General features: G+C 40.2%; 2 protein-coding genes across 4 annotated transcripts in view; one reads left to right on the top strand and one right to left on the bottom strand.

The window, feature by feature from the left end:
• Positions 1–18,042, bottom strand: part of mettl16 (methyltransferase like 16) — a 121,445-nt gene extending 103,403 nt beyond the window's left edge. The window contains exons 1-3 of one of the 3 annotated variants that reach the window (XM_033045653.1): positions 11,661–11,679; positions 11,536–11,628; positions 5,499–5,627 (exon numbers count right to left, since the gene is read on the bottom strand). In XM_033045653.1, the coding sequence (XP_032901544.1) occupies positions 5,499–5,626 (128 nt within the window). In that variant the 5' untranslated portion in view covers position 5,627; positions 11,536–11,628; positions 11,661–11,679. Of the gene's footprint in view, positions 1–5,498; positions 5,628–11,535; positions 11,629–11,660; positions 11,680–17,947 lie in introns of those variants that run through there. The other 2 variants (XM_033045650.1, XM_033045652.1) reach the window with 2 other exon arrangements.
• Positions 18,043–18,463: 421 nt separating this feature from the next.
• The window catches only part of pafah1b1 (platelet activating factor acetylhydrolase 1b regulatory subunit 1), a 123,420-nt gene continuing 116,249 nt past the window's right edge, over positions 18,464–25,634 (top strand). Inside the window, exon 1 of the mRNA XM_033045654.1 lies at positions 18,464–18,746. The gene's annotated coding sequence lies outside the window, so the exon portion shown is untranslated. The remainder of the gene's footprint in view (positions 18,747–25,634) is intronic.

Raw genomic sequence — 25,634 nt, 5'->3', positions numbered from 1 at the left:
CTTTCAGCATATCTCACCAAATGTCACTGTGAAGGCTCAAGGTCTGTCTACAGCACTCGCATGTTGCGATCCACCTTTATTAATGATGGTGAGTTACTTGAAGCTTTCCCTTTCCCTTAGCTGTTTAATTGGCCATCACCCTTAATAATTTAATAACGGCAGCACGGTGGCACAGTGGTAGAGTTGCTGCCTTACAACTCTTACAGTGCCAGAGACCCGGGTTTGATCCCGACTACGGGCGCTGTCTGTACGGAGTTTGTATGTTCTCCCCGAAACCTTGTGGGATTTCTCCGGGATCTTTGGTATCCTTCCATACCCCAAAGACGTAGAGGTTTGTAGGTTAATTGGTTTTGTATAAATGTAAATTGTCCCTAGTATGTATGTGTAGGATAGTGTTAATGTTCGGGGATCGCTGGTCAGCGTGGACTCGGTGGGCCGAAGGGCTTGTTTCCATATTGCATCTCGAAACTAAAAACTAAACTTGATGTGGTAGGATCTGATGTGTGTGATTACATAGCTCTCTCCTCAGCATGCTGTTCTTGTTGTGATCGAACAAGTATCCTGTAGCTGCAGGTTCATCAGGTTGCTCCCTCATTGAGGTATGTCTGCATTTGCTCTCCTTGTGCCCTTTCACAATCCGCATTGAACTAGATTGTTCAAAAAGAGTGAGGACATAGAAGAGTACAAGAACAGGCCCTTCGGTTCACCATGTCTGTGCCAAACAGGAAGTCCAACTCTTACCTGTAGGAAGGAACTGCAGATGCTGGTTTAAACCAAAGATAGACATAAAATGCTGGAGTAACTGAGCGGGACAGGCAGCATCTCTGGAGAGAAGGAATGGATGAGGTTTCGGGTCTGAAGAAGGGTCTCGACCCGAAACATCATCCATTCCTCTCCAGAGATGCTGCCTGTCCTGCTGAGTTACTCCAGCATTTTGTGTCTATGTCCAACTCTTAACTGCCTGGCACATAATCCATATTCCTCCACTCTGCATATCCATGTGTCTACCCAAAACTTTCTAAAACACCACTATTGTATCTGCCTACACCACCATTCCTGGTAGCGTGTTCCAGGCAGCCCACACCCTGTATGTAAAAATCTTGCCCTGCACATCTCCTTTAAACGTTGCCCCTCACACCTTAAAGCTATGCCCACTAAATTTGATATTTTCGTCCTAGGGATATAGGTTCTGTCTACCCCAGCAATGCTTCTCATAATTTCATCTAATGGGCCTTCCCTCAACCTCTGGCGTTCCAGAGAAAATAATCCAAGTCTGCCCAACCTCTCTCTGTAGCAAATATCCCTTAATCCAGGCATTATGAGATATGGCAGGTCATGAGGTTACATAGATTATTCTGTGATCTGTTATTTCTAAATGTCTACAGTGCTACTGATGGTACACACTGCCTCATAGTTTCTTAATTATCAGCTGCCAGACCTCTTCAGCCTATCCCATTTAGTATAGGGTGCCACATAACACAATGGATTGTTTCCTCAATGTGAAGATAGGATTTTATCTCCATGGGAAATGTGCTACTATCACTTCTACCAGAGATGCATCCACAACAGGTAGGTGAAGATGGGTTCTCTCATGTTGGCTTATTTATTAGTCTAGCAGCTGTATGTTTCCACACTCAGGACTCAGTGGTGGCATTACCAACTCACTCTCAGTGTTGGCCTTCGAAGTCCCTCACTCACAGTGCATTCTGTGCCCTGTTACTTCCCACTTCTCTCTGCCTCACAGCGCCAGAGAGCTGGGTTTCATTCTGACCTTGTGTGCTGTCGGTGTGGAGTTTACATGCTCTCCCTGTGACCACGTGGGATTAGACAATAGGTGCAGGAGTAGGCCATTTGGCCCTTCGTGCCAGCACCGCCATTCAATGTGATCATGGCTGATCATCCCCAATCAGTACCCCGTTCCCGCCTTCTCCCTATATCCCGACTCCGCTATTTTTAAGAGCCCTATCGAGCTCTCTCTTGAAAGCATCCAGAGAACCTGCCTCCACCGCCCTCTGAGGCAGAGAATTCCACAGACTCACAACTCTCTGTGAGAAAAAGTGTTTCCTCGTCTCCGTTCTAAATGGCTTACTCCTTATTCTTAAACTGTGGCCCCTGGTTCTGGACTCCCCCAACATCGGGAACATGTTTCCTGCCTCTTGCGTGTCCAAGCCCTTAACAATCTTTCTCCGGTTTCATCCCATAGCCCAAAGATCCGAGGGTTTGTTAGTTAATTGGCCACTGTAAAATTGCCCCTAGGGTGTTGGGAAGGGTCTGTTTCCCCTGCTGTATCTCCAAACCATTGTTCAACGTTGAGAAGCATAAATTTATCAACTGAGGGAGAACTGTAATTTTTAATTACAAGCCCACTTTGTTCCATCCTTCCTATAATCTCTGTACCACCACAACTGGGGCAAGTGGCCTGCCAATAGGGCTGGAAGGAGCAAAGATTTCCAATAGACGAGTTTGGCACATTGTATGGTATGAAACTCTAAGTCCATTTGACCAGTCTGTGGATCAGCATTACAAACCTAAGACATGACTGGCCATGTGTTTATAATGAGAACTTTTCAAGATTAATTGGGCTGGATTGACTTTGCCATATCTAAATTCACAGTTTAAATCGAGATGATGTGGTTTTAACTTGCTTCAACTTTTTCTGTTTCATCAGAACCGTTATAATGCAAATGACTAGCCTGCTCGAGAAGTTCTTTGGGGAGTTAAGAGTCAACCAGGTTGTTGCTCATGTCCAGTCACCAACTTGGCTCCAATATGCAGAGTTTCAAAAGGAAGTATTTTAAAGGGTCAACTGGATGACATTATCGACCATGCACATTTTGGATTGTTGTTGATCATTCTTTGTGGTATTTCTCATTATCCTATTACATCATAATTTTTTTAATCAATTCTGATTTTAGAGGGAAATAAATCTTCAACACTATTACGTAAATTAATAAGTTACTAAAAAGGTCACACTTTGTGTGCACACATTCAGCCACACTGTTTTGTTAGTCTATAAGCGAGTTTGGTATTCCGACTGCACATGCCCAGGTCAAAGGTCACCATGCATAAACAGCCTTGGAGAGTAGTGGATCAGTGAAGCAGTGGACCTTTATTTCTTCCGTTTTTTTCCAGCTTTGATTCTTCTAGGTAAGAAAATACTACTTTCAAACTACTAAATAGTTGTATTTATTGTTCCTTTGTTAAAAGCTAAGATTATTTTGTTGTTTTTATTGCTTTATGCTTTGGTGAGTGAGTGAGATCGTGCTCGTCCATGGTCAGTGTCGGGTCGGTTGAGTTGCTGCTGTGCCGTCCCCGTCCCTGTCCCCTCCCGGGTGTCTCGTCCCTGTGCGGGGACGGCCGGAGGTGTCGGGCCGGGCTTGTAGCCGGCGCGGGGACGAGGTTGAGTTGCTGCAACGCTTTGTGTGTATGGCGCCAGGGGGGTTGGCCAACCCCCCCCCCCCCCCCCCCGGCGCCAGCGAAAGCCGAGCACCAGCCATACACACAAAGCGCTGCAGCAACTTAGCCTCCTCCCCGCGCCGGCTACAAGCTCGGCCCGACACCTGCGGCCGTCCCCGCACAGGGACGAGACACCCGGGAGGGGACGGGGATGGCCCAGCAGCAACTCAACCGACCTGACACTGACCATGGGCGAGCACGATCTCACTCACTCACCAAAGCATAAAGCAATAAAAACAACAAAATAATCTTAGCTTTTAACAAAGGAACAATAAATAAAACCATTTAGTAGTTTGAAAGCAGTATTTTCTTACCTAGAAGAATCAAAGCTGGAAAAAACGGAAGAAATGAAGGTCCACTGCTTCAATGCTCCACTGTTTTCCAGCAAAGTTATGCATAGTGACCTTTGACCTGGGCATGCGCAGTCGGAATACCAAACTCGCTTATTCTATCATTTGTGATAACTACAGTGAAGGTCAAACTTGTTCTCAGCTGACATACTTTCAACAGGGATGACTATAGGTTATCAGAGGTATCAATATGAATCTATTTCGCCTCTCATAGCAGCCAGTGCTAAGATTAAAACTTTAGTTCTTACCAGTTTCCATGCAAACTGGGAAATGAATCTGTGACATGCACAGTGCACCTTCCTTCATTGGATGATAAGGAAAGCTTCAGATTCATAAACTAAACTTAAAGCAACCTGCAATACAATATACTCACAGTAAGCCATAAACCATTGTTCCAGCAAGCCAACAGCATAGTAACTATGATAAATATTACACAGTGCTTACATAATGGCAGTGAAAAAACAGAGAAAACTAACAATGAATTATGAATTTATTAAAATCACTAAAATAAAAAAAATGTTTAAGAAGGAACTGCAGATGCTGGAAAATCAAAGGTAGACGAAAATGCTGAAGAAACTCAGCGGGTGAGGCAGCATCTATGGAGCAAAGGAATTAGGCAACGTTTCGGGTCGAGACCCTTCTTCAAATAAAATACATAATTGTTGAAATTAGATTTAAACTACATGAAGGAAAATATGAAAATAAATTATTGTACATTGCCAGCATAAAATGAACAAATGTTAAATGAGGCATAGTAGAAAGCAACAAAGGTACACAAAAATGCTGGAGAAACTCAGCGGGTGCAGCAGCATCTATAGAGCGAAGGAAATAGGTAACGTTTCGGGCCGAAACCCTTCTTTAGACTGATGGCGGGGAGAAGGAAGGAAAAAGGAGGAGGAGGAGCCCGAGGGCTGGGGGATGGGAGGAGACAGCCCGAGGGCTGAGGAAGGGGAGGAGACAGCAAGGGCTAACAAAATTGGGAGAATTCCCAATGTTCATATAGAAAGCAACAACTCAGGTTGAAGAGGCGAATCAGCCAAGTCCTTCCTTCATGACCTGCCACGCTTTGTCCTACTTCTCCACTCTTCCAGCTTGCTTTCCTCCCACCCCTGCAATCAGTCTGAAGAAAGGTCCCTACCCAAAACATCACATCCATATTCTCCAGGGATGCTGCCTGACCCGCCGAGTTACTTCAGCTTTTTGTTCTATTTTCAGCATCTGCAGTTCCTTGTTTCTACGCCTTCCCTCACATTCCTATGTTGCACTACAATCCCAAAATACCACAGATACGGCACAAGAATGGAAAGTGATTTGGATGGCACCCCAGTTCATTATTGTTCTTGTTCACAGATGAGGGAAGATTAGCTAGAATAAACAACTACACATAAAATTGCCAAACAACAATGTGCAATGTTAAGAGTCAGTAAAAGTATCTAAAATAACAAAATAATTGGCCACCATCACAATACCTAAGCAGCACGGCATGGTCACTCCAATTCAATAATGCTATTGAACAAATGATGAGCCGCACATAGAAATAAATAGCTCCGCCAGAAGACTTAAAACAAAAATTATGGGACGCTTAAGATTTCCGAGCAGGTTCCAGACAGTTTTAAGCGGACAATGAAACAAGTGTAAGTTGGCATCAGTGAAACAACTAGTACCAGTTGGTTCCCTTATTCATTAGCATACCTCACTTTCCCAGTCAAGTTTGTGTGCACATGCTGTTGGAATTCTTTGTACTTTGATGCCAGATATGAAAAATCTGGAGGTTTGTCTTTATATCGGTTCCGTGGATGCATAGATTTATTAAGAGCCATCCTAAAATAGAGGAAGAAAATTGGAATCATTTTAAATCTAAACAGCAAGTATGGATGTACAACGTACAGTGCCCTCCATGATGTTTTGGACAAAGATCCATCATTTATTTATTTGCATCTGTACACCACAATTTGAGATTTGTAATAGAAAGAAATCACATGTGGTTAAAGTGCACATTGTCAGAATTTAAATAAAGGTCATTTTTATACATTTTGGTTTCACCATGTAGAAATTACAGCTGTGTTTATACATAGTCCCTCCATTTCAGGGCACCATAATGTTTGGGACAGCAATGTCATGTAAATGAAAGTAGGCATGTTTAGTATTTTGGTGCCTATATCCTTTGCATGCAATGACTGCTTGAAGTCTGCGATTCATGGACATCATCAGTTGCTGGGGGTCTTCTCTGGTGATGCTCTGCCAGGTCTGTATTGCAGCCATCTTTAGCTTATGCTTGTTTTGGGGACTATTCCCCTTCAGTTTTCTCTCCAGGCATGCTCAATTGGGTTCAGATCGGGTGATTGACAGGGTCCCTCAATAATTTACCTTTTTTTAGCTTTAAAAAACTCCTTTGTTGCTTTAGTAGCATGTTTGGGATCATTGTCTTGCTGTAGAATGAACCGCCGGCCATTGTGTTTTGAGGCATTTGTTTGAACTTGAGCAGATAGGATGTGTCTATACACTTCAGAATTCATTATGCTACTACCATTAGCAGTTGTATCATCAATGAAGATAAGTGAGCCAGTACCTTCAGCAGCCTTACATGCCCAGGCCATAACACCCCATCCAGTGTTTCACAGATGAGGTGGTATGCTTTGGATCTTAGGCTGTTCCCTCTCTCCTCCATACTTTGCTCTTGCCATCACTCTGATATGTTAATCTGCATCTCATCTGTCCACAAGACCTTTTTCCAGAACTGTTGTTGTTCTTTTAAGTACTTCTTGGCAAACTGTAACCTGGCCATCCTATTTTTGCAGCTAACCAATGGTTTGCATCTTGCAGTGTAGCCTCTGTATTTCTGTTCATGAAGTCTTCTGCGGATAGTGGTCATTGACAAATCCACACCCGACTCCTGAAGAGTGTTTCTGATCTGTCGGACAGTTGTTTGGGGATTTTTCTTTATTATAAAGTCATCAGCTGTGGAGGTCTTCCTTGGCCTGCCAGTCCCTTTGCTCTCCAGTGCTCTCTTTCTTCTTAATGATGTTCCAAACAGTTGATTTTGGTTAAATCTATGGTTTGGCTGATGTCTCTAACAGTTTTATTCTTGTTTCTCACTCATAATGGCTTTTTGACTTTCATTGGCACAACTTTGGTCCTCATGTTGATAAACAGCAATAAAAGTTTCCAACGGTGATGGAAAGACTAGGTGCTGAGAGCTCTCTTATACCTGCATTACGGAGGCAAATAAACACAGCTGAGCAATTTCAAAAACCTGTGAAGCCATGTGTCCCAAACATTATGGTGCCCTGAAATGGGGGGACTGTGTATAAACACTGCTGTAATTTCTACATGGTGAAACCAAAAAGTATAAAAATGGCTTTTATTAAAATCTGACTTAATCACGTGATTTTTTCTACTACAAATCTCAAATTGTGGAGTACTGAGGCAACTAAATAAATGATGAGTCCTTGTCCCAAACATTATGGAGGGCACTGTAAATCAACGTGAAATTAATTTCTCCTATTACACAAACTTTCATTGAGTTTGCTTTGTGGAATTCTATCTTATTTCTGCCACTGACCAAGGATCTTGTAAACTTATAAATGGACAATCATCTTATAACAGCCATTGTTTTGAATTGCTAGGCTAAATGATAAAAAAGCAACAAATAAAGATCACATTTAAATTTTATTTCCTACATTCATCAGTATACTGTTGGGAGAAATTCATGCAACTTTTCTTGCAATCATCTATATCCATTTTTGTTTCTCTATTACTTACAATTACCTCACAACATAAGTAGGTGAACCCATAAGTAAAACAGGCAAGTGGGTGCATGGGAAAGAGTTATTGGACCTCAAGGGAGTACTACAATTAACATTAAAAAAGAAACAGCGGAAAATTATTTTCCTTTACCTCTTTTTTTGCAACTGCAAAATAATTACTTTAATTGGAGAAACTATCAAAGATATCTCAAGTCATAACCGTCATGCTCTGGTAGCTGACAAAACGAGTACTGGTACCCTTGGAGCTGACGGTGCAAGTAAAGACAGAGCTCCAAGCTATGGGTGAATAGTTGAGGAACAATCAGGCATGCAATTCAAAAAATTACTGCTTTCAATAACATTACACTTTCACTCAGAATTATCTCAACCCAAAACATCACCTATTCCCGTTCTCCAGAGATGTGGGCGGACCCGCTGAGTTACTACAGTTTTTTGTGTCTCTCTTCGGTTTAAAACAGCATCTGCAGTTCCTTCCAATACAAAATATATATGCTATTTCCTACTTACTTGTGCCTTATCCACAATCTTCTTTCATATCAACCTACCTGCTTTTCGGAATACAACACAAAACATGCACCAAAGCTTTCTGGTGCTGTAGAAAATCAGACCATGTGGTGGGAGGTTACAGTATAAAATAATGGATTTCTGGACGCCTTACTGATACCCTGACGTGAATAGAGTGGATGTGGAGGGGGTGTTTCCACTAGTGGAAGAGTCTAGGACCAGAGGCCATAGCCTGAGAATTTAAGAACGTACCTTTCGGAAGGAGATATGGAGGAATTTCTTTAGTCAGAGGGTGGTGAATCTGTGGAATTAATTGCCACAGACGGCTGTGGAGACCAAGCCAAATGATATTTTTAAGGCACAGATTGACAGGAGAATGGGGCTGAGAGAGAAAGATAGAACAGCCATCATTGAATGGCATAGTAGACATGATGGGCTGAATGGCTTAATTCTGCTCCTATCACTTATTAACATGATACTTAGAACAATTATTTGTAAAAATACATGAGAAAGCATATTAACCCATAATTAGAACACTGCATACTGAATACTGAACACTGCATACTGAAACAATTCTCCACATTTTCTTGTAGTCATCTTAAATAAAAGGCCATAGATGCAACAAGACTATCATCTGCATTGAATCATCCTTCAATTCTGAACCACCAATTTGAGATAAATTCCAAGCTAAGTGCTGCCCACAAAGCACCATAAATTGAAAAAAATCTCTTTAAAAAACATTTAAAAAAATTAAATCAGTAACTTCAATTCCTCCAAATATTCATCAAAGAATTGTTTAAACTGAACACATTCAATTCCATGCACAAAAGACCTGCATTTATATAATGTCATCTCTATCACCATGCCAAACTCCAATTTGACAAAATTACTTGACAGAAAAGCATGGCAATAATCGTAAGGGGTTTTATTGCTATGTAGACTGGAATAAATCCGATGGGCAAAGGTAGCTAGAAAATCACAGAGATAGAATTAAGGGCCTGTCCCACTTACGCGAATTTTTCGGCGACTGCCGGCACCTGTCATAAGTCACCAAACTTTTTCAACATGTTGAAAATTCAGCGGTGACCAGAAAGATGCTACGACTCTTTGGAGACCTCTCATGACCATAGGAGACCTCTCACGACCATACAGGCGACCCCCTGGCGACATGTCGCGGGTGAGAGGTCGTGAGAGGTCTCCTTTTACTCGTGAGAGTAAAGTAACAAAGCTGTTCAATGTATCTCCATACATGTGACAATAATCAACTAATACCAATTTGGGTGATGTAAGCAGAGAAAACTAAAGTGAACTGGCAAATTAGAATAAGGGATCAGTCAGTGGCAGATATTTAAGGGAATCGTAATGAGAAAAAGAAATTCTAAGAGGATCCCAGAACATCTATGTTTAACTGGCATGGAATTGCATAGATGGATGCCAGATCAGAAAATAGAAATGGCAATCAATGACCAAATAATAAAGAAGAACAAATTGGGGGATGGGAGAAAGCTAGCCAGAAGTATCAAATAGGTATTGAGAGTTTTTATGGCTATTTAAAATAGAAAAGAGTTAACAAACTAAGCAGTCTGGTTCTACAGAAAGTGGTCTTATCAATTAATAATTGAAAACAAAAAGATGGCACATTTATTAAATATTTTGAATCACAACAGAGTATACATATAAATTCCAGAAAAAACTGTCGGCTGGGAATTGAAAGGGAGAGGACTGAGGAAAACTATAATCAGCCAGATAAGTGGTACTAAACCAATCTTTGTAGTTGCAAGCAGGCAAATCTCCAGGTGCTGATGGACTTCCTCCGAAAATCTTTAAAGATGTGACTAGAGAGATAGTTGGTGGGTGGTTCTAATTCTCCCACGTTTCCTAGCTTTGGGGAAAGTTCTATTAGATTTGTAAATAGCAAAAAGGGAAGAAAGTTAGTTTAAAATATACCATAAGGAAAATATACCATAAGCAATTACTAAAAACAGGAGTCGGGTACTTAGGAAATCTCAAGGTAAATGGTAAAAGTCAATCAGATTGTGTGAAAGGGAAAATAAATTTGGCTGATTTTTTGCAGCTCTTTGAAGAAATAATATGTTATGGATAAAGGAGAACTGGTAAATGTATTATACTTATATTTTCGAATGGCATTTGATAAGTTGGTGAATCAAAGATTATTAAACTGAAAGCTCACGGTGTTGGAAAGAACATATTGGCATAGACAAAGTTGGATGGTTAATAGGTAGCAGAGAGTTGGCAAAATGCATCTTTTTCTGCTTGGCAAGATGTAATGTGTGGTGTGCCACAGGGATCGGTCCTGGGCCTCTCCACTTTACCACTTATATTAAAGGGCAAGGATGAAAGCACAGAAGACATGGATTTTAAATATGCCAGTTGTAAGCCAAAATGTTTGCATGCAATACAAAATGAAAGTAGATGGAACTCAAGGTTCAGCCCCTTTACTTGTTTGACTACAGTATTAATGGTAAAAAAATCAAATAACTCAGCTATTGAAATTTCAACTAAATAATTCTAAATGTGTCATTTCAAGGACAGGCATAGCAGTTGTTTCTTACAGTTCATCGTAATTGTCATACAAGCACCCAATGTGTGCAACAAAATAATGGTGGATACAATATATTTTCTGTTTGCTAAATATTGTGGGCTTTTAGAGAGAAAAAAGTTTTTGTAACAAACAGCAACAAACTTCAAAAAATATTCTACTGTGATCTGATAATCAGATTACATGTAAGGAATCACACTTTTCAACTCCATTCTTTCACTAGCATCCAGTTACCCGCACGTCGGTTCTCAATCTACAATTAAGGAAAGGAAAGGCAAGAGAAGGGAAATATAGTTACAGAGGTAGGAAGTTAAAACAGGGAGAAAAAAATACACTTACTCAGTGATAGGCCAGGCCAAAGATTGCTCCTCTAGTATCTTTGGGCCAGGCTTTCAGTAGATACACAAATGCCAGATCATGTAATAATAAGTTTCTAGTTGCTCAAGTGAGATCATAAACTTCACATAAATACGATAAGCAGATTTAATATCCCAGAAAGTCACTTTCAATTATAAGATCTCAGCAGTCACATTTTGTTTGCTATTTTCAACAACTGTTATATTGGTGAAAAATGCAGATTATCTTTTGACTCAATCAGAAATTCACCATAAACCCAATGCTTTGCTTATTACAAAGCACCATGTATCTGAAACAATGCATATAAGGGAATATAATGTATTTATTTAAGATCAAAATTACAGAATGACAATAAAATTACAGTGTAACAGGAATAATTAGAATCCTTGTAATGTTCACATGTTTTGGCATAACTCATATTATCATTTCAGAAATTCAATTCGATTCCTTTCCAGGTTCATGTGAGTATAATCAATATTGATTCATTGAAGATCTTATTAACACAGTAAATCTAATATTCGACTACAATCCTTCTTCTTACCCACTCCACAGCTTTAGAATTGCTAAACAATTACAAGTCTCTCGTGTTTCAGAGCATTGAAAAACTACAGGCCTCGGCAGCTGCGCACAAAACCAAAGATCTTATAGCGGATCTTTGCACAAAACCATCCTTCAGTGCGACCCGGAAACACCTCCTTCACCTCCGTGCGTCAGAACTGAATCTTGCAACGGCATCGGTTACATGCTTGAATTGAATATTACATAACAATATCGGATGTATTCGTCCAGGCACAGTGCGCAAGTTAACCGTAAGCAAACGCCAGGGACACGAAAATGCAGATGCTGGAATATTGAGTAACAAACAACTGTTGGATGAAGAAGGGTCTCGACCCGAAAGGTCATCCATTCCTTCTCTCCAGAGATGCTGCCTGACCCACTGAGTTACATTTTGTGTCTGCTGGATGATCTCAGCGGGTCAGGGTCAGACAACAGATGTGGAGGGAAATGGACAGACTCGGGTCTGTCGTTTCTTTCCCGCCACATATGCTATCTGCCCCGCTTAAAATGCTCCCAACAGTTTGCTTTTGTAAATCGTCCTACCATAAAATCCCCACGGATGTTTCTCCTTGATTTTAAGCTTTTCTTATGAATAGAGATGAAGTTATGTTTTTGTTCCCCTTTCCCCCCAGAGAATGGCTTGTTCTGGAATCACTTTACCCTGTTATAACTATATAGGAAGGACAGTTACGAAAATGACTGTGCCGAAAAATAATTCTACACGTAGCCATAAGGCATAAATAATACTTTACCAAATAAAGATGTGGCTATTCATCAGATATTTTCTTTCCCTCACTTTCCTTGTCTGTGTAACATGTGAGATAAGTGTGACATGTTTTTCTATTCGGCGTTTAATCCGTCACTTACACTTCATCCAAACCATGATTAACAAAAAATCCATAAAAATCTATAAATTATTTATTCAAAGCAAAAAGAAAACGGATTTTCGAAATCTGAAATAAATAGAGTTTGGCCTAGACCAAACAGACGTTGCGTGTAAAACAGTAAAATATTTGCAGTTCTTTCAATTTATTGTATTGCAATTGGTATATATCATGTGGTTCCTACATTGGAGAAACCAAAAACAGATTAGATGTCTGCAGAACACCTTCATGCAGTCCCCTAAGATGTCCTCCATCCACAATGCCATTTCCAGAGCTACTCCAGAGAAATGTGACTTAAAAAGGAGAAGCAAACTAATTCTTCAGCTGAAAGTGGGTAGTAGGTGGTAATCCCCTACCTTTGACATTAATTTTCCCACAGCATTATTTCTGATGCCACCACTATTTTTGGGCACAACAAAGTGAGCAAAGATCAGTGCCACAGTTATCTGTACCTATCACATTGCAGAGCATGTCGATATTCTTGTGGTCTCTTGTATAGACAATGGCATAATCTAATACATCCCTAGACCAGACTGTTGTCACAAGTTTAGAGATAGTCTGGAAACAAACCCTTCGGCCCATCGAGTCCGCGACCACCCCATATACAAGCACGATTTTAAACACACGGGAAATTTAAAATTCACAGAATCCAATTAACCTACAAACCTGTACGTCTTTGGAGATTGGTAGGATCTGGAAACACCCAGAGAAAACCTACACGGTCACAGGGAGAATGTTCAAATTCCATACAGACAGCACCATAGTCAGGATCGAACCCATGTCTCTGGCGCTGCAATGTAGCAACTCTACCGCTGCGCCAAAGTTCTACTATTTGCCCAATATAGTGTTGGTTATGACAAGGTTGCGTTCCAAGCATTTCATCCAGAGGGAGATTCAACTGGAATTAGCATTCCCTAATGTGTAGGAAGGAACTGCAGATGCTGGTTTACACCAAAGATAGACACAAAAATCTGGAGTAACTCAGCGGGTCAGACAGCATATCTGGAGGGTTCTTCAGAAGGGTCTCAACCAAAAACGTCACCTATTCCTTTTCTTAAGACATGCTGTCTAACCTGCTGTGTTACTGAGCTTTTGTGTCTATTTTAGCTTTCTTTAATCCTTGCCAATAAACCATGTCATTCCAGAGGTTTGTTTTCTTCCAGACCCTGGCATTGAAGTTGCTCAAAAGGATCATTTAAAAAAAAAATTTGTTAAAAAGACCAGGGTTCTTTTAAAGTTTGAATAGATATCCTCCCTTGTCTCACTCTTAATCATGAACCCCAACACATAAAGATAGCAAGACACAAAGTGCTGGAGTAACTCAGCGGGTCTGGCAACATTTCTGGAGAACATGGATATGCAACGTTTCACGTCTCCCACCCCCCACTACGATCAATCTAATTGAAGAAAGGTCCCGACCTGAAACTTTACATCCATATTTTCCAGAGATGCTGTCTGACCCGTTGTGTTACTCCAGCGCTTTGTGTCTTTTTCTGTAAGCCAGTATCTGCCGTTCCATGAGTCTACATAAAGATAGCACTTCCTTTCCAATAATTCTCCCAGAATGTGTTTTCTTCCAACTGGCTTTCTCATGCCTAACAAACTTAACTCAAGACAGTAATGCCAAAGTCAAAATATTTGAGTTCCCAGGCCATTGAGAACAGAGGTCTGCTGCTGCTGCTGTTATCCATGGTAGACCTGACTTTCTAGGTCCCGCATTTCATATTTGGGAGCGTAAGATGCCTTTTAACAGGATGAACCTCTTGTGCTTGACAAATCCAGTGGGATTAGTCCAGTGGCTGTAGAGGCCAAGACAATTTGAAACTCTGAAGCATTTACATTAACATGTGCACATATGCGGACATGCACACAGACATCTGTCAGTGAACAAATACACACCCATACATGTGAGTTGGCTCAAGAAACCTTATTGCCTTTGATAATGACTAAGCATTCTTCTTTATTCTGAACCGTTGGATAAGAGGCAGTACAAATGTATTAAAACAGACTTCAGAAACCACACCTGAGCCAACCATTCCCTATTTCTAGACCTATAACATTTGCCAAATATTCATAAATGTGGTTTACAAAATCCGTTTACATCAATTGAGGACAGAAACATACCAATTATTTTGCAAATTAGTTGACCAGTTAAAACAAAATAAATCCTATCAGACTGACAGTATTGTCCCATTAATATATTCTAGTGCTCAGGCCAGAAAGAAATATACATAAAAGGTAAAATATAGATTTTTTGTCAATGGAAACTTTTCAAAAAAATCACTGGGTTAGTCAGCATTCCCCAAGTTCCATGACCAAAGTTAGTCATATAGTCATGGGGTGATACAGTGTGGAACCAGACCACACTGGCCAACATGTCCCAGCTACACTAGTCCCACCTGCCAGCATTTGGTCCATATCCCTCCAAACCTATCCTATCCATGTACCTGTCTAACTGTTTCTTAAATGTTGGGATAGTCCCTGCCTCAACTACCTCCTCTGGCAGCTTGTTCCATACATCCACCACCCATAGTTACCCCTCAGATTCATATTAAATCTTTACCCCTTCACCTTAAACCTATGTCCTCTGGTTCTCCATTCATCTACTCTGGGCAAGAGACTCTGTGCATCTACCTGATATATTCCTCTCATGATCTTATACACCTCTATAAGATCACCCCTTACCCTCCTGTGCTCCAAGGAACAGAGTCACAGCCTACACAACGTCTGCCTATAGTTCAGACCCTCTCATCTTTGTAAATCTTCTCTGTACCCTTTCCAGCTTGACAACATATTTCCTATAACACAGTGCCCAGAAGTGAACACAATACTCTAAATATAGCTTCACCAACATCTTATACAACTGCAACATGACCTCCCAACTTCTAAACTCAATACTCTGGCTGATGAAGGCCAAAGTGCCAAAAGCCTTTTTGACCACCAGATCTACCTGCGACTGTACCTCCAGTGAGCTATGCACCTGCACTCCTAGACCCCTTTGCTCTACAACACTCCCCAGTGCCCTACCATTCACTGTGTAGGTCTTGCCCATGTTAGACTTCCCAAAATGCAACACCTCACATTTTTCTGCGTTAAATTCCATTAACCATTCCTCAGCCCACTTGGCCAATTGATCAAGATCTTGCTGTGTTTTTTCACAACCATCTTCACTATCTGCACAACCACCCATTTTTGTATCATCTGCAAGCTTGCTCTCATATATTTTGCTGAAACCACTCATAATTTCCTCTGAACTGGTTCACATGCTTCTTTTACTCTTATATTGCATTGTTTCAATCAGTGAAATAATACTCTAAACCATATTTCTAAGAACAATTGATGATTATGGATTCATAATTTACTCAGCAAAACACGACTGATGTTGATCAAATTAACTTTATACAGTTGTGCTATTATTGGAAAACCCTTGCCTGTGTTACTTTTTTTTTTTTAAATTTTCAGTGATGAGGTGTCATCCACCTTCAAGTGAGCTCCTATTTCTACTTGATTGCATGCTGCCTGACATGCTAAGTGCTTCTAACAATTTCTGCTTTTATTTCAGTTTCTCCAGCATCTCCAGTTTTTGATTCTCAATATAATTTGAGCAACCTAAGCTACATTGGAGAAAAGATTGCCATAATGCCAATAAACTATACCGAAGGAATTCTAGGAGGTAACAGACTTAAAAGATTGTTGTGGGAAATCAAATCTCATTTTAATAAAGTCTAATCTAATCTAATCACATAAAAATGCAGAATCTCACCATACCACAAATTGGCATGGATACAAGATTGACTGGCTAATTGTAAATTAAGACACAAACGGGACTTTGTCATATGTAAGTTATGTAAGTAGGGAGAGATCTGGTATATGAAGTATAATGTGGGAAATTAGGAAAATAATCAACTTGACAGGAAAGAAAAAAAGTATTATTTTGAGAAGTTGCAGAGTTTTGAGAAACAGAGATCCCAGTGTCTTATTGCATAATTCAATTTTAAATTTAGTTTATTATCACGTGTATTGTCACTTTCCGAGGTACAGTGAAAAGCTTTTCTTGCGTGCTAACTAGTCAGTGGAAAGACAATACATGATTAAAATCAAGCCATACACAGTGCACAGATACATGATAAGGGAATAACGTTTAGTTCAAGATAAAGCCAGTAGTGTGCGATCAAAGATAGTCCGAGGATCACCAATGAGGTAGATAGTAGTTCAAGACTGCTCAGTAGTTGCAGTGAAGGTGGTATGGAGGCACAGAAATAAATTAAGAAAAAGTACAGTATTATTTATCGGAATGGGGATGAATAAAGTGGTAGAGAGTTGAAGGAGTATCTGTGCAAGATGAAACATGAATGAACATTTCTGCTCGAAGGCCTTTCATCAGAGCAAAATCAGAAATATCTCCAATAGGGCAAGACAAAAATGACAATGATGCAGCTAAGATGTTACAACGAGGACTCAGCAAGCTCACCGAACAAGACCTCATCTTCTATCTGGGCATGTCGTATCCAATATCAAGTATCAAATATGGCTAACAAAGATGCAGAAGTCTTTGTCAGACCCTCATCAATCTCTTACCTTGATTTCAATAGCATCCTGGGATAGATCCCATCAAACCCTGGAGATTTATCTACCCTAATATGCATCAATATTTCCAAATATTTCCCCCTCCCTGATCCTGACAAAATCAGAGTATCCCTCCTTTAACTATCCAGAGTCTGAAGAAGGGTCTCGGCCCAAAACATCACCCATTCCTTCGCTCCAGAGATGCTGCCTGTCCCAGCATTAAGTGTCTATCTGTGTAAACCAGAATCTGCAGTTCCTTCCTACACATTCCACATCTTTCTACCTGATGTATGCCGATGAGAAGTAATCACTCAATAGCACAGAAATAGTCATAGAGTAATAGTGTGGAAACAGGCCCTTCGGCCCAACTTGCCCACACCAGCCAACATGTCCCAATATGTCAGCTATACTCGTCCCACCTGCCTGCGTTTGGTCCATATCCCTCCAAATCCTATCCATGTACCTGTCTGTTTCTTAAACTTTGGGATAGTCCCAGCCTCAACTACCCACTACCCTTTGTGTGAAAAAGTTACCCCTCAGATTCCAAGAGATAGATGTGGGCACTACTGGGCTGTGGAGGGGAGATAGCCAGAGTTGATGAGATCGATCAGTCTGGGTGATGATGGTCTGGTGTCCATCTGTGCGGTCATGGTCAAGGGATAAGTCTGATGAGGATTCTGAGAACTGGTTTCAACATGGTAGACAACGAGGGTCACAAAATTGCTGGGGAAACTCAGCGGGTGCAGCAGCATCTATGGAGCGAAGGAAATAGGCGACGTTTCGGGCCGACAACGAGGACCCGTCCTGATTCACATCACTCCAGAGAAGGTGTTAAATAACATTTAAACCCTCAATAATAATCTTAATTAGGCAATTAGTATTTCACGAAGACATATTCAGATATAAAGGCAATAAATACGATTCTAATGGTAACCGTGCTCACACCTCTCAAATTGGCTCTTAAAATGTGATTTCTAAAGTTCAACGTCCTCATAGCGCTACTGCGCAAGCGTGCGCGACCCCGCCGCCTAAGGCGGGTTCACGCGGGCGTCAGCCGAAGGCGCATGCGCTCCAACTGCCGCGGGGCCAGCGCGCTTTGGCATGTCCTCGGCTTCTCGTCTCTGCGCAGGTGCTGGGCAGCGAGAGACGACGGAGGGGGGAGTCGTCGGCGTCTGGGCGCTCGTTTGAGGAGAGATGGTAGTGCGCAGGCGCAGAGAGGGCGGGTTGTCGACCGATTCTGGGCGTCCGTTCGAGGAGGGGTGGTAGTGCGCAGGCGCAGAGTGGAAGGGGTGGAGAGGTGTCGGCTGACACTAGGCGCCCGTTCGAGGAGGGGTTGTTGTGCGCATGCGCAGAGAGGAGAACGCGGGGTGGGGAGGATGTCGGCTGATTCTGGGAAGGGTGGTAGTGCGCAGGCGCGGAGAAGGGTGGTGTCGGCTGATTCTGGGCGCCGGTTCGAGGAGGGGTAGCGGTGCGCATGCGTGGAGCGGCGCTGCTGTCACTTGGCAGAGGGGGCGGGAGGGAGGAGGACGCAACCCGGAGAGATGAAAAAAACGGTCCGATTAATGTGCGCAGCCCGCTCTGCGTAAACTCCGCACGCCAGCGTAGAGGGAGGGAGAGAGAAAAACAGTTTGAGCGAAGGTGGGGGGGGGAGGCTGCAACTGTATTTGACAGCCGTGAAAAACCTCTGGATTCTCGTCTGAATGGTCTCTGTAAGCCCTCCGCCTCGAAGCCGATTCTCTTCAGGGTGAGTTGATGCGGGTTTGTAATGGCCGGGAGGCCGGTTTAAACAAACGCAGCGTCGGGTGGGGAGAGAAAAAGCCGGCGATGGGTGGGTGGGAGGCGGGGAGGGCTTCCTCTCAGATTATGTGGCTGCTGCCGCCTTGCTGTTTGGTAATAAAATGGCGTCCGGCCGTTGGTAAAACCTTCAAATGATCCGGCTCTGTCGTTACTGATGCCTTTTTATTCTTCGACCTTTGGCTACTTTTCACACGCAGCCTCTTGGAAACCATCACAAAGTCGCCGACGTGGCCTTTCAAGAAACGGACATCCATTTTTAAAAATATGTTCATTATTTTTTCCGCTCAGAGTTTGACCCAATTCCTTTCTATGTACGAAAAATGCAGGTTGGTATTTTTTCTCTCCCCCCCCACCTCACTCTATTAGTGTGGCAGACGCCCTTGTACGAGGCGTATCAAATCAAATCCATTAATTTCTACTTTATTGAAATAAAACTCTGCGTAATAGAATGGATGGGCAAGGTTGCAGGTCATGAGCAGTACTGATGAGTTTGGGTGGAGTGAGGAGGAACAAGATTTTTTTTACCGCAGGGTGGATCTTGACTTGTGAGACGCCCAAACCGTCTGTTATCCAATTATTACCGATATATTCAGGTGTATAAATGCTGAACATTTAAGTTTTTTTTGTTTTGGGACTTTATATTCTGAGAAACCTGATGCAATATCTCATGACCCGTTTTTTCAATGCTTTGGTTGTCATATTTTCATGGTCGATGCAGTGCCATAAGCCACATGCATCTTGCTTTCTGATGATGCAGGATTAACATCACGACATTGTTAAACCATTTTTTTCATTTATCAGCCCTGCTAGTTTTGCAGAGCTCTTGACGAATATGCCCATTCTTGTGTTCAAATACACGATTTAATATCATTTAAAATCTGATAGTGATTTGATTTTGAATTCTGATTTTGTTCAAAATTGGAAATCAATTTTTAGATTTAATGTTTGATATTATATGCTATTTTGTAGCAAAATAGCACCTAGTCAGAGCAAGTGCATGTTATTTTGGTGCTTGTAAATGCGATCATTTGTTTTGCATCATAGTGGTGAGAGACTAGCATCAGTTTTCAAACATATATATTTCACTGTTCCTATTCTTAATCCCATAACCAATTTAACTTTTTATTAGCATTTTGCTAACTTGACTGTCGAGAAGCCAACACGAGACTTGCCTTAAAATATAGTTAAATGGAGAATGTAATTTAAGATATAAATTATTGAGCAATTTCAGCAGTGGATAAGAAGGATATCCAGGCTCTAATTTGGACATTGATTTGGCAGATTTTATTATTGATCAGAATTTATTTTAATTTATTTTTTTCTACTCCAAATTCTACATTTGTAATGACAGTCGTTTCTTAATGTTAATTGTATTAGGAATTGAGTGTATCCAAATGCATCGCTTTGAAAGGAGCCTCAAAAAAGTGAGATAAAATAAGAATGCAAAATATATAATTTTGTAACCAGTTCTATATTCAGATACTTGTACCGCATTTCAATCTTGTAGTTCACAAAAGATGTTTGTTTGCCTTTGAAAAGTTTCTCTGACATGATCATGGTACCCAGACATGTAAGATTTCGAATTCATTACTTTTTCCATCTCATCAAAATCTAAACAAAATATGTAGTGTAAACCATGTATCCCATAGTGATAAATATGTATTAAATCATGGTTTAATCTAGCTAAATAATCGGCAGCTTAATTTAGCACTACTGTACAAACTTCTCTACGTGGGAACTATAGTCCAACACAGTACAGGGGAAAACAGGTGATCAGAAGGGATTTGTGCTCTTAAAGTCCTTGCCTTGTTATCTGTATTTGGACCATGGATAGTGATTATTTTGGTATTTAAAATTACAAATTGCCCAGTTTGTACCTGGTTTGAAGAATTTCGCTAGTGTATTTTTGAAATTCTTCATTAGCAATATTTTCAGTGTTGCACGGATTATAGCTTTGTCACTAATGTTTTTCAGTAGGATCTCCTTTTGCATGTTATGTGCATATAAGTAATATCAACATTTTTATGCTTTTTCCATTTAATTCAATTTCATACCTTTTAACTTATTGCATTTGTCATTTATTCCTACGTAACTATTATTTGCTCTGTATAAACAATTGCAGATCATTTTTATGAATGGAGCACGATTTTTTAAAATACTACATCTCAATTATAATTGCAAAGTAATCACAACTCCATATTGATGGTCCCCATGGGGGATGCCTCATGAATGGCTTAAAGAAAGCCTAATGGTTCTATAATATTTAAGTTGCAAGAAATTATCCATATGATGGAGAATTTTGTGATTATTTCAGTTGCATCCATCAAACATTCTGGTATACGCGAGGTCAAATTGTAATCTGATCCTAGTTTGTATGAATGCTGATGCAGCTCATGGTATTTTGTTCATGGTGAAACTTCTCAATCATTTTGTGCTGCGAAACATAAATGGGTAAAAACAAATCTCAAAAAAAAACTCACGTGGCTTATTAATTGTACCAACTCTGCTTATTGACAAGTCCAAAAGCTTGATTTGAGGGGTTTTCCATTTGTTTCCTTATTTTAAGAAATTATCCTTCATATTTTTCTTTAAGTGTGACTATAAAGGTTGGTTTCCACAGTTCTAACTGGAAATGACTGTCAATTTTTGGCTGCTTTATTTGACCAAATTTTGATCAGAATGGAATCCAACCTTTCTGCAGAAGAAACTTTTTAGTACTTTAGTTCATTTTAGAATGTCTTTTTTTGCAGGCTGTCTCCACGGTTTTTTTCTGCGTACTCCGGTTTCCTCCAAATTCCAAAAACATGCAGGTTTGTAGGTTAATTGGCTTCTTTAAATTGCCCCTGGTGTGTAGGAAATGAAACTGGAATAACATTGAACTACTGTATAGTTGATTGTTGATCGGCGCGGACCCGATGTGCGGAGGGCCTGTTTTCATGCTGTATCTCAAAACTAAACTAAAATGTGATATGAATAATACACTGAGCTACGAAAAAGTAAAATATTAATTTGTTCAATGGTCCTTGATGTCAAGTATACACAGCCCAGTGAATTTCTTGCACCCGTTGCCATATTTTGGCGCCATTTACAAAAAAAGTCCAGTCCACCTGCTGGGTGTACTGGAGCACATACAGTTAGGTCACGTATGGAGTTTTTATTACACTAAGTAATCTTCAGATGGTTAGGATGCAGTTCTACTTAAGTTAGCTAATAAAATTCTGATTATAGTACTGTTAGCATCTCGGAAAATGGCGTTAGGTCAATGACCATTGGTTTTTCAGCTGGAAGAAAGTAAATTTAATTTGGTGATATTTCTGATCAAAATTTAGTTAATTGCTTAACATTCATACTTTGAAGTTACAGTCAGCTGTTGTGGAAGAAAGTCAGAAATCTGCAGATGCTCAAATCTGAAATCGGAACAAAATACTGGAACCACTCAGCAGATCAGGAACATTTACCACAACATAACAATAGACTTGCTGTATTTCTACTTGTTGGGTTTGAAAGTTATGTTTGTACACTTTTTATTAATTGAAACCAGCCAAATTTGTATCTTATTTGCCCAAACTATTTGCACAGAGAACTTTAATACTCAATTTTAGTGTACTACAAAAAGCGAGGATCTACGTTTTTCTGGAGGGCAAACGTTAGCCCTAGTATGTCTGTAATGCATCTGTAACCCACGTACACCATTGGAAATATTTATTTTTTAAAATAGATATTTCCACAGAGGAGTATTGAGATCAGCCATGTGTCTTTATTTTTTCAAGCAGACCTTGTTCAGCTGAAACATTGTTTTTTTAAAAAAATTCATCATGGTTTCAATGGATTGGAAGATAGATGATAGATGGATTTAAGATGCTGACCAGGCATGCATAAATTGAATGGCACAGTATGCTTGCAGGGCCGAAGACCCTGTTCCTGTGCCTCTGCTTTTCTAACTACATATGACTGTGAATGGGTCATTGATTTCATGATTTAGTACAGAATAATTTATTCAGAATGGACAATTTGTTAATATACTGAATATTAATGGCAGTGAACAGTAAAATTGCCTTTGGAGAAATGGGGATATTTACTAAACATGATGCTTACTTCGCACAGGGATAGATGAGGGCTGGAAATTCACATCTGTCTGATAATTAGTTTATGCAGCAGCAGTATATTTAAACTGTGGCAGCAGGGAACTTGACTGATTTAACAAACTGAAAGCATTGAAGTATTGTATGGTCTATTCACAAGACTGTTTATAAAACGTATTGTTTTCACGCATTTGTGCATATTCTTGTAATTTCATCCAGCCCTTCATTCGTCAAAACTAACTTTATTTCCACCTTTGTTTTCATCACCCATTTTTAGCATGTCTTCAATTTCATGTTAGAAATATTTTGTTTTCAATCCTTCCGTGCTTTTGCTAGTTAGAACATGGGGGCAAAATTGTCTTTAAAGAGTGTTTTCCCTTTCTTAGAAAATGCATAAAAACTCTTTCAATATTGGATGTTGTGACAGACATATAATCATTAACTTTGGATCCAAGGTGGTTCACAGCCTGTGGCTTAATTTAGCTGAAATAGCACATTATGGGAGAAGATTTTTGGTTCCTTGATTCTAGGATTAAAAGCTTGGCAAAAGTTCCAGTTCATGATTGTAATCAAGCAGTCCCTGGTGCAGTGGTGTTTGGTGAATTGTGTAGGAATGGATGTTGATCCTCCATGCTCCTAATGCTCACAGTTTTTAATTGTGAATATGAAATACTTTGCCTTCGGCTCATTAGCGTCCCTTTATTGCTGGTTTCTCAATTCAGATTTACGTAGACGGGTTTTGTTACCTGAAGTCAAAATGTTTCCTAACATTCCATTTGCAATTGAAATTCAAGACATCTTTGACATTTTGACTGTTTGTTCGTCTGTAAGCTGCAATTAAGCCACTTTGGAATTATGCTAATAGTTAATATGGGTTCATTGCAGCTTAATCAGGAATTGTTAATATTATTGTAAACTTGCATTCTTAAGGTTTCACCTATAATTGATGTATTGTAATAGAATGGAATGACAACCTCGTCAAATCTTTGAACTGAAAACAGGACATAATGATCCTTTGTTTTAATTTGATATGTTTTGTTTTGATCTGTTCTGAAACATAGTTGGGTGACATAAAGTTAATGTAAAACAAGCACCAGACCTCTTTAAAAAGTAAAAGAAAGGTAAACACCTACCATCATTTAAGGAATTTTCAGTAAGATTCACGAACTTCATTTATTGGTGGACATTAAACCGTTTTGTAATTTTCTTGGTCACTGAAGAAGGGTCTCGACCCGAAACGTCACCTATTCCTTCGCTCCATAGATGCTACCTCACCCGCTGAGTTTCTCCAGCATTTTTGTCTACCTTCTCTTGGGGGAGATGTGAGTTTGATCTATAATCTGTAAATAGATGTCCAAACTTCTGGAATAAAGAGGATGTGACCAAATACTAGTCCATCCCACATTTTGTTTCACAGTGCAATTACAAATAATTTTGTGTTTTACATTTGCTATTTTCAACAGAATTTTTTTGTAATGTACCAGCACACACCTGTGTGTTTTGGTGCCATATTCGAGTCAGACATATTTTCTGTTAAGCTGCTTATTATGACCTTTTAAATCAGTTGTTTATTTGCAAGAACTCCATAAATCCTCTTTTTGCCAAATTCAAAATTCAGTCACTGGATGATTCATGTTGTTCTGAAGAAGTCTGTCCTCTTGTAATTTGGGATTTAAAAAAAATCTAAGCTTTCCAAGGTAAGAATGTTGCATTTATGATGGTTTACATAATGCCAGTGGAATACATTACATCTAATGCAAAGAAGCATAATATCAAACATGCATTCCAAAAGGTTCCACAAGCACTGTGACCTAAAATTACGTTTCATTGGTAAATATTGTCCTGTGTATTGGGTGGCCTCCATCACAGTGATGGAATCTTGTCTGGTGATTGTTTCCTCAAATTAAGAGTTTTTCCTGAAATGTTCAGCCTAGTTTTTTTTCTCCAGTCTTTTCGGATGGATGCAACTTTGATTGAAGTGAGGGAGAACCAAGTCTGGTATCTAATTATGATTCATTTTTATAGATATATCCATCATTGTGCTGGGGATTTGCTCATTGGTAGTTCCATTTGTGGCTCCTTTGTACTACTGTTTCAAACTGGTCACAGAATGGCTTCAAAATGAGACGGGTCAAAACTTAGTTACAACAGTTTCAGGAAATATACAGTTAATGTGGGGTTAGAGTGAACAATTGAATAGAAATAAGTTAGAGTATTTGAAAATTTTGGATAGTCAGATGGGATGTAAAATTTATTATTGATAAATATTTCATGAACACATAACTGAGAAAGTACAAGAAAGGAAAGTGTTTGGAAAATGAAAATAATGTAGTAAGGTTAGAGACTGTATATTGTAGGTTGGGGCATTGACTGTTACAGTCAAAGTCATGATGCATTATAGGACATAGGCTGCATTTGTGTAAAAGATACATCTTCTCGATGAGCTGGGACGCATCCTCAGTGATGTGACCTGGGGTCGTCTGGTGTTTTGGGTCTCACAGCATCAGACACCCTCGCCCAGACGATCCAGCCGGGGTTGATCAAGCAGCCCAGGGCCCAATGACTTGTGTCCCAGCAGCAATCGCCCACGATCAGCCCTCTTAATCCAAAGCCACCTAGTGGCTTTCTCTGCAGCTTCGCTTGCGGATTGAATGGCCCTCTTCTTTGCCAACCCCGTAATGCCCAACTGATTGAGGACTTTGCAGAGTGAGCGTCCTGCAAAGCCTCTACAGCCCACCTCTATGGGCTCATAG

This window comes from Amblyraja radiata, chromosome 28 (assembly GCF_010909765.2).
Source record: "Amblyraja radiata isolate CabotCenter1 chromosome 28, sAmbRad1.1.pri, whole genome shotgun sequence".
In the NCBI taxonomy this organism is placed as follows: Eukaryota; Metazoa; Chordata; class Chondrichthyes; order Rajiformes; family Rajidae; genus Amblyraja; species Amblyraja radiata.
This window is presented reverse-complemented; position numbering and strand designations above follow the sequence as displayed.